This window comes from Oncorhynchus clarkii, unplaced genomic scaffold (assembly GCF_045791955.1).
Source record: "Oncorhynchus clarkii lewisi isolate Uvic-CL-2024 unplaced genomic scaffold, UVic_Ocla_1.0 unplaced_contig_390_pilon_pilon, whole genome shotgun sequence".
Taxonomy (NCBI): domain Eukaryota; kingdom Metazoa; phylum Chordata; class Actinopteri; order Salmoniformes; family Salmonidae; genus Oncorhynchus; species Oncorhynchus clarkii.
In genome coordinates, this window is record NW_027257987.1 from 226,867 (window position 1) to 237,291 (window position 10,425).

A 10,425-nucleotide genomic window follows, 5' to 3' on the forward strand; every position below is an offset into this window, starting at 1 on the left:
ACACCTCCATCTCCATTAACTACATCACACCTGCCCAGACCCACTAGAACACACCTCCATCTCCATTAACTACATCACACCTGCCCAGACCCACTAGAACACACCACCATCTCCATTAACTACATCACACCTGCCCAGACCCACTAGAACACACACCCGTCTCCATTAACTACATCACACCTGCCCAGACCCACTAGAACACACCTCCATCTCCATTAACTACATCACACCTGCCCAGACCCACAAGAACACACCTCCATCTCCATTAACTACATCACACCTGCCCAGACCCACTAGAACACACCTCCATCTCCATTAACTACATCACACCTGCCCAGACCCACTAGAACACACCTCCATCTCCATTAACTACATCACACCTGCCCAGACCCACAAGAACACACCTCCATCTCCATTAACTACATCACACCTGCCCAGACCCACTAGAACACACCTCCATCTCCATTAACTACATCACACCTGCCCAGACCCACTAGAACACACCTCCATCTCCATTAACTACATCACACCTGCCCAGACCCACAAGAACACACCTCCATCTCCATTAACTACATCACACCTGCCCAGACCCACAAGAACACACCTCCATCTCCATTAACTACATCACACCTGCCCAGACCCACTAGAACACACCTCCATCTCCATTAACTACATCACACCTGCCCAGACCCACTAGAACACACCTCCATCTCCATTAACTACATCACACCTGCCCAGACCCACAAGAACACACCTCCATCTCCATTAACTACATCACACCTGCCCAGACCCACTAGAACACACCTCCATCTCCATTAACTACATCACACCTGCCCAGACCCACTAGAACACACCTCCATCTCCATTAACTACATCACACCTGCCCAGACCCACTAGAACACACCCCCGTCTCTAGCGCCGCATCAGCACCATTTTATTTCTCTCCGTCGCCCACTCACTTTCAACTTTTTATTTTCTTTCTTGCAGACAGACTGATCAAAAGTCATTTTACATTGTATAACTGTACTTCTGACAGCCAACTTTCTAACTCCTCCCATAACTTTATGACGTCATAACATTCCCAGAAGGATTATTGAGTCATTGTTAGTTTTACACGTAAGACATGACTCTGCCGTTGTGCTGTAGAATTTGTGAATGTTGTCCAAATCCATTAAATGAGACAAGTTACCAGACAGGACATATTGCTGATGCTCTTCCCATTGATAACCTGAATGACAATTAACTTGTGGGCGGTGGTGGTGATGACGGCCTATTGGATGATGTCGTCCATCGGGATTCCCCCCAAGAAAGAAGACGCTCTGGATTGATCACTGGGGTCAGATGTGAAGGAGGAGGTTGATCAACAGGAGTCAGATGTGAAGGAGGAGGTTGGTCATCAGGAGTCAGATGTGATGGAGGAGGTTGATCATCAGGAGTCAGATGTGAAGGAGGAGGTTGATCATCAGGAGTCAGATGTGAAGGAGGAGGTTGATGACCAGGAGTCAGATGTGAAGGAGGAGGTTGATCATCAGGAGTCAGATGTGAAGGAAGAGGTTGATAATTAGGAGTCAGATGTGAAGGAGGAGGTTGATCATCAGTGAACCTCTAGGATTGTGGCTGGGCTGGCGTTTCCACTTTCAGCGTGGTCATATATTTTTGATACATTGAATGTTGATATTTTGAACCTATGTTATATATTTGTACCTCCTGTTTCAGGAAGTGATGTCACTGAGTACTGCCCCTATATATACCGTGCATTCGGAAAGTATTCAGACCCTTTAACTTTTTCCACATTTTGTTACTTTACAGCCTTATTCTGACATGGATTAAATAATTTTTCCCCTCATCAATGTACACACAATACCCAATAATGACATCACAATACCCCATAATGACATCACAATACCCCCATAATGACATCACAATACCCCAAAATGACATCACAATACCCCATAATGAAAAAGCAAAAACAGGTTTTTATAAATGATACATGAAAAAATATGATTTTCTTTCAAAAACAAGAACATTTCTAAGTGACCTCAAACTTTTGAACGGTAGCATACCTCTCTACATGATGTTAAACCATGTAGGAGCAGTATAGACCTAGTCTGTTCATTATATACATCTACATGATGTATTGTTACACCATGTAGGAGCAGAATAGACCTAGTCTGTTCATTATATACATCTACATGATGTATTGTTACACCATGTAGGAGCAGTATAGACCTAGTCTGTTCATTATATACATCAACATGATGTATTGTTACACCATGTAGGAGCAGTATAGACCTAGTCTGTTCATTATATACATCTACATGATGTATTGTTACACCAACAATAAAAGGAAAATAATATTATTTTATACTGATACAATTGAAAAAGATAATGACATTAAAATGTTTTATAAGATTAGAGAACACATTGGGTGGGATCTTAGACCATTCCTCCATACAGAATCTCTCCAGGTCTTTGATTTATTTAGTCTGCGCTTATGGACTGCCCTGTTCAATTCAAACCACAGGTGTTCAAGGGAGTTCAAGTCCGAAGACTGAGATGGCCGTTGAAAATGTTGATTTTGTGCCCAAGTAACCATTTCTTCGTGGGTGTTGATGTGTCTTGCTGAAAGATCCACTTATGGCCAAGTGTCAGCCTCCTAGCAGAGAGGTATCCAGGTTTTGGGCTAAAATATCCTGGTAGTGGGTAAAGTTTATTTATTTATTTCATACAGTAATTTTTGCTCATCTTTATCAAGGGTATCAATAACTAGGTGCTTTTTTTGAAATCTAGTTATTTGACTGAATCAGAAATATAGATGTGGAGTTGATGTAGAGTTTGTTTTAGAATCTCATAAAAAACCTGAACTAATCAAACAACACTTGTTGCTCTTTGTACGTGTTGACATAATATTCTTATTTAATGGAGAGGAAAAAAACGTTTATCTAAACTGCTTTATAATATAATTCAATGAAGAAGAAAAAAAGTTTTCCCTCCTCAACTGCGTTTCCTCCCTCCAGACAGCAGATGGCGATATGGTTCTTTCAGGCGATGTTTCTACTGTGACGTATAATCTAGTGGACGGAAAGCTTCTTCAACAACTGCAGTCACCTCGGTAGCTCGCTGGACAACAAAGTCGGAACATTCAAGCTCTTTAGACAATTTACTAGTTTATTTAACACTATGATTTAAACATACTTATGTGTAAACAACTAGCTACCTCATTTAATTTAATATTTACGTTGTAAGTCAATTAGTTGTCTGGTCAAGTTAGCACTAGTCTAGTCGCTATTGCTAACTAGCTGTTATCCCCGACCATGAGTTCACTAAGCTACTCTCCTCCTGATAAAGAAGAGAAGATCTGCTGGACGGAGAAAGAAGCTCTCGTCAAAGAGGAGGCTGTTACAATACAAGAACAAGTAGAGGGTGAGGCTGTTACTGTGAAAGAGGTGGAGGAAGACGTTTCAGTGAAAGACGAGGAAGACGCGTTCAGAGTGAAAGAGGAGGTGGATGTTACAGTAAAAGAAGAGGAGGAAGAGAAAGAGCAGGATGCAGGTTTTGGAGAGAAGGAGGTTACTGTGACAGTGAAAGAAGATGAAGACGTTTTTTTAATGAAGGATGAAGAGGGGGAGATTACTGTCACATTAGAGGAGGACGAAGAAGAGAAGACTGGAGAACTGATTAACACCAGTAAGTACAGTGAGTACTATCTTATAAAACAGGGACATTGATCTGATTAACACCAGTGAGTACTGTCTTATAAAACAGGGACATTGATCTGATTAACACCAGTAAATACAGTGAGTACTATCTTATAAAACAGGGACACAAACTCTGCAGTTGTTGAACTAATGTGTGAATTTTAAAAGGGCGTTCTACTCTTGAATATGTTTTTGTATTGTATGAATTGTTCATGACGTCCTCCAGTGATTTTTAACTTTTCCTATTGAAAAGTGATATACAAATACACTAAGGTATAAACACACTAAAGGGAAACAAAATAAATGTTTTGAGCAAAATAGTGTTTTTTTAGACAACTGGAAACTAGAAGGAGTGAGTGATGTCATAGTAAGGTATTTAAGGAGTTGGCTTGATGGGAAGTCGTGATGTCATCCAATAGGCGACTGACCTTCATGTGAAATTCATTATTCTTTTTAAAATCCTTCCTGTTCTGTCAAGTCGGTTTTTGATCTAGAAAGCCATTTTCAAGTCTTACCAGAGACTTTCAATACGATTTAAGTCCAAACTGTAACTAGGCCACCCAGGAACATTCAATGTCATCTTGGTAAGCTCCTCCAGTGTAGATTTGGCCTTGTGGTTTAGGTTATTGTCCTGTTAGGACAGTTTTTTGGGAGTCAGATCTCTGAAATGCACTCTACCTACGTAACATTTAGTGTCTCCTTATATTACGCTGGGAAAACAGTTTTCATGGGCACAGAAATTATAAATAATTTGAGTTTGCAAAATCCAGTGGTTCTAACCAAGAGTCACCTTAACTTTATTGACCCAAATAACTTTATTAACACCCAAATCAATACTGTCACTTACGCGGTTCTTCAATAATTACACATCATTCTTAATACTGTAGCTGTTTAGTTACAGTCACATGTTCAACTATCATCAGCTGATCCAGGAAATAATTTTCTGAATTCCAGTCAAATGACAAACATCACGACATGCAACAACAACCAAAGTGCTTCTTCATTCATTACTCTGGTAAAGACAGTTATGCCGTGCTCCATGTTGGATCCAACATCCCTAACAAATTGGTGTTTATAATGTGTTATTGTCTGCTTGATTTACAGTAGGGTCTCGTTAGTCTGTTTGGACACAGAGATACTTAGCTCATAATGTGTAGAGAACTGTTCCTTGATGGATAGGCTATTGTACAACACACAGAGCTATTTTCCTTTATTCAGGACATTTAGAATGACAACACATTACAGAGTAGCTTAGTGGGATTATTGACAAAATTATCTGGTGATCAGGTTATGAAATGTCATGACAAAGACATTTTAGTTTCCATGTTTCACCTGAAATATGAAATGATTTATAGTCCTCGGCCTGTTGTATGGGTCCTACAGTAGGTCTATGTTGTTCTTAGGTGAAGTTATGGGTCCTACAGTAGGTCTATGTTGTTGTTACGTGAAGTTATGGGTCCTACAGTAGGTCTATGTTGTTGTTACGTGAAGTTATGGGTCCTACAGTAGGTCTATGTTATTGTTACGTGAAGTTATGGGCCCTACAGTAGGTCTATGTTGTTGTTAGGTGAAGTTATGGGGCCTACAGTAGGTCTATGTTATTGTTAGTGAAGTTATGGGTCCTACAGTAGGTCTCAGAGTGTTTTGTGCGTAAAAGACAAATGCGGCCATTGTTTCTCTCTTTCCTACTAAGAAGCCACCAGTCCCGGTTGATATATTATCGAATAGATATTTTGAAAAACAACTTGAGGATTGATTATAAACAACGTTTGCCATGTTCCTGTTGCTATTATGGAGCTAATTTGGAATATTTTTCGGCGAAGTCATCACCGCAATTTCTGGTCGAATTCTCAGCCAAACGTGAAGAACTAACAGAGTTATTTCGGCTTCAAAAATAATCATTTTGGAAAAAAAGAACATTTGCTATCTAACTGGGAGTTTCGTGAGTGAAAACATCCAAAGCTCATCAAAGGTAAACAATTTAATTTGATTGCTTTTCTGATTTTCGTGACCAGATTGCCTGCTGCTAACTAGGCATAATGCTATGCTAGGCTATCGATAAACTTACACAAATGCTTGTCTTGCTGGCTGTAAAGCATATTTTCAAAATCTGAGATGACAGGGTGATTAACAAAAGGCTAAGCTGTGTTTGAATATATTTCACTTGTGATTTCATGAATATGAATATTTTCTAGTAAGATTTTTTGTCCGTTGCGTTATGCTATTGTCAGTTGATGACAATTCTCCCGGATCCGGGAGGGGTAGATCCAAGAGTTAACAAACCTCCAAACAAGCTTCAATACCATATAACACTCCTTCTGTGGCCTCCAACTGCTCTTAAACACAAGTAAAACTAAATGCATGCTCTTTAACCGATCGCTGCCCGCACCCGCCCGCCTGACTAGCATCACTACTCTGGACGGTTCTGACTTACAATGGCTGGCCCTCGCTACATATTCGTCACCAAACCCACTGGCTCCAGGTCATCTATAAGTCTTTGCTAGGGAAAGCTCCCCCTTAACTCTGCTCACTGGTCACCATAGCAACACCCACCCATAGTACGTGCTCCAGGAGGTATATCTCACTGGTCATCCCCAAAGCCAACACCTCTTTGGCCGCCTTTCCTTCCAGTTCTCTGCTGCCAAAGACTGGAACGAATTGCAAAAATCGCTGAAGTTGGAGACTTACATCTCCCTCACTAACTTTAAGCATCAGCTATCTGAGCAGCTTACCAATCGCTGCAGCTGTACATAGCCCATCTGTAAATAGCCCATCCAACTGCCTACCACGTCCCCATGTTTTTATTTACTTTTTTGCACACCAGTATTTCTACTTGCACATCATCATCTGCACATGTATCACTCCAGTGATAATTTGCTAAATTGTAATTACTTCTCTACTGTGGCCTATTTATTGCCTTACCTCCGTACTCCATTTGCACACACTGTATATAGATTTTTCTATTGTGTTATTGACTGCATGTTTGTTTATTCCATGTGTAACTCTGTTGTTTTTTTGTCACACTGCTTTACTTTATCTTGGCCAGGTCGCAGTTGTAAATGAGAACTTGTTCTCAACTGACCTACCTGTTTAAATAATGGTGAAATAAAAAATAGAATCTTTACTTTCTTGACACCCAAATGGATACTGTCATTAACGCGGTTCTTCAATAATTACACATAGTTCATAATACTGTAGCAAACATTATATTAAACAGGACATTCAATCGATCCTTACAATTAACATCCAAAGCAGTGTGAAAATTACTCATTAGCAACCTGGAAATGGAGGTTACTTCCCTGAGTTTTCCCCCATTCATATTCAGAATACATTGTGAAAAACTAAAATCTTTGCTCACCATTTTTGCTCCAGGCAGATATAGTACATCCATAACTATCGGTTTCCTCATTAGCAGGGAGGAGTTTCTGCAGTCACATTGCCCTCGTGCTGCAATTTTAGCCTACAATCATGGATGTTACTACTAATGTGAAAACAAGACAAAATATGACTATTCTTGCTCGTTTAAGACAATTGTCAAATAGTTTTAACATTCATTACAGACATCAATTGTTGTACAACATCATGGCTATGCTGTTGGCATCACCTTTTACAGTGGATTACCGCTGTTGTGGGCCTTTAATCATCAGTCTGACTTTGTTGTTCACACAGGAGATATACTTGACTATCGTGGATCCTCTGGGGAGCCTCAACAACCTTGTGATGCTGAAGAGGCAGAGAATAGTCTCTCCAGATCAGAACACCTCAAGAAACACTTGCAGAGATCCACAGGGAGGAGAACTCACTGCTGCTCTGACTGTGGGAAGAGATTCACCTCATCAGGCATTCAAATTCATCAGAGAACACACACAGGAGAGAAACCTTATAGCTGTGGTCAATGTGAGAAGAGTTTTTCTGCCTCTAGCACTCTGACTGTACACCAGAGAACACACACAGGAGAGAAACCTTTTAGCTGTGGTCAATGTGGGAAGAGTTTTACTACATCCAGCACTCTGACTGAACACCAGAGAATACACACAGGAGAGAAACCTTATAGCTGTGGTCAATGTGGGAAGTGTTTTACTTCATCTGGTTCTCTGACTCAACACCAGAGAACACACACAGGAAATAAACCTTATAGCTGTGGTGAATGTGGGAAGAGTTTTGGTGGATCTGGAGTGCTCACAGTGCACCAGAGAACACACACAGGAGAGAAACCTTATAGTTGTGGTCAATGTGGGAAGAGTTTTACTACATCTGGCCATCTGATTCGACACCAGAGAATACACACAGGAGAGAAACCTTATATATGTGGTGAATGTGGGAAGAGTTTCACTACATCTAGCACTCTGACTGTACACCATAGAACACACACAGGAGAGAAACCTTTTAGCTGTGGTCAATGTAGGAAGAGTTTTTCTTCATCTAGCTCTCTGACTGAACACCAGAGAATACACACAGGAGAGAAACCTTATAGCTGTGGTCAATGTGGGAAGTGTTTTACTACATGTGGCTCTCTGACTCAACACCAGAGAATACACACAGGAGAGAAATCTTATAGCTGTAATCAATGTGGGAAGGGTTTTATTCGATCTGTCCACCTGACTCAACACCAGAGAACACACACAGGAGAGAAACCGTATAGCTGTGATCAATGTGGGAAGGGTTTTGGTCAATCTGGAGAGCTGACAGTGCACCAGAGAAAACACACAGGAGACAAACCTTATAGCTGTGGTCAATGTGGGAAGAGATTTGCTTCATCTGGCTCTCTGACTCTTCACCAGAGAACACACACAGGAGAGAAAGCTCATAGCTGTGACCAGAGATAATCTGATAAATGATCTCTGATCAAATATTAGAAAATACATACATGAAGTAGTTGTTTCATGATTTCAACAAATTAATGTCACAATGTAGAATGTTTTAACATTGTTTTAGGATTATTTTAATAGTGTCAAAATGTAGAAGCCTCAACGTTTGCCCCCTTATCAATTGATTTCAACATAATTTGGATATTAGCCCCAGGGGAAAAATCCAGGCTCTGAAATGGAAGAGATTGATTGGTGTCACCTCGTTAGTCAGTATGTGTTACACCTGTGCTGGCTTGTCCATCTCATTAGTGGGAAGGTGTTTCACCTGAGCTGGTCCAGGTTCTATTTAAGTGTCTGGCCCAGTGCTCCAGTTGTCTTGATAGATGTGGAGAGTCAACACCTTTTTGGTTTGCTTCCTGTTTTTAAGTTTGGTGCAGGTTTTTCTTTTGTTCGCCTCTTCTTGGGCAGATTTAGTGGGTCTCATGGTGGGTGTCTTTTAGGTCCCAGTTGTTGTTACTAGTCAACTTTCTGTGGACACTGAGAGCAAAACTTCAACATTATGTTATAATACTTTTATTGCATCAAATGGTTGTTTTATGCAACAGAATAGAGGGTTCTTAGAACTATACTGTCTGTGTTCTACTGAGGATGGGCCTCTGGGAGAAAACACTGACAGGAGATTTCCAATGTCTTTTGTGTGATAAAACCTAAAGAGACCGCATTCCAGAGCACGAGTTAATGTTTCTGTTCTCTATGGTGCCAGGGAGAGATGACCCCAGGGCCAGACCCTGGTTTCTACACAGGGTACTGTTTTTACAGCAGACACTGTCTGCTGAGAATTATAAGTATCTTTCATACAAATCTTAACCTTGTGACCCGTTCTATACATCTGTTGTTGGTCATATAGGTTGAAAGGGGTGTGTCTTAGCTGTAAAAGACCTTTGTACTTTTGTCTCGGGGCTCTCAACGACCATCTGGGGCTGATTCATCGACCAGGCATCATTATCGTAGAGCACTCAATTGATTCTCTTTATGTATGCGTTGTATTGACCTGCTCCCTTATTATTAAGTGAATAAAGATTTAGTTTAAGAATAACACTTAATTGTGTGATAAGTTTGTTTCCTCATTTGATATTAAAGAACTTAACCACATTTGGGGATGTTAATCTTCACTTGGTGACCGCTCCTGACGACCTGGGTAAATGGTACACCAGGGATCCCTCTAACTTGGGATCTCAGGGAGACCACACTTTGGGAACAGAGCAGATGGAGCACCTGGAGCACCTTTAGTTTTTATCTGAGAGGCAGCGAGGCGAGTGGATACCACATCTCAAACCTAGTTTAAATAAAAAGAGGTGATCGAAACACGCTAAGTGTAGTTTTTATAAAAGCCTCGTAAACAGGGCCCAGTCAGTAGGCTCTGAGTGTGTTTTCCTGTGTGAGGGGGAACCTTGGAGGTGTAAACAGGGCCCAGTCAGTAGGCTCTGAGTGTGTTTTCCTGTGTGAGGGGGGAACCTTGGAGGTGTAAACAGGGCCCAGTCAGTAGGCTCTGAGTGTGTTTTCCTGTGTGAGGGGGAACCTTGGAGGTGTAAACAGGGCCCAGTCAGTAGGCTCTGAGTGTGTTTTCCTGTGTGAGGGGGGCACCTTGGAGGTGTAAACAGGGCCGAGGCAGTGGAAGATGATCTGAGAGTAAGTCGACTCGGACACCTATCATTGGTCGGTTGCAGGCGACCTAGAGCCGTCCTAACACTGAATTCATCACAGTGGGGATTGGTGCGGTCTGTAGGGGGGAGGGGCCAGGGTGACCTGGTGAAACTATTGGAAGAAGGACCTCATTCTGAAAAGTGTCTGTGTGACCCTCAGTGGTGAATTCCTATTATTTTAAATGTGCTGGCCAGCTATGCCCTGGATTCGGTCAT

General features: G+C 41.3%; 1 protein-coding gene across 1 annotated transcript; it reads left to right on the forward strand.

The window, feature by feature from the left end:
- The first annotated feature begins 3,094 nt into the window (after positions 1-3,094).
- Positions 3,095-9,606, forward strand: LOC139394406 (zinc finger protein ZFP2-like). The gene is made up of 2 exons (XM_071142463.1): positions 3,095-3,696; positions 7,368-9,606. The coding sequence occupies exons 1-2, from the start codon at positions 3,315-3,317 to the stop codon at positions 8,522-8,524; spliced, it is 1,539 nt and encodes a 512-aa protein (XP_070998564.1). The 5' UTR covers positions 3,095-3,314; the 3' UTR covers positions 8,525-9,606.
- The last annotated feature ends 819 nt before the right edge of the window (positions 9,607-10,425 follow it).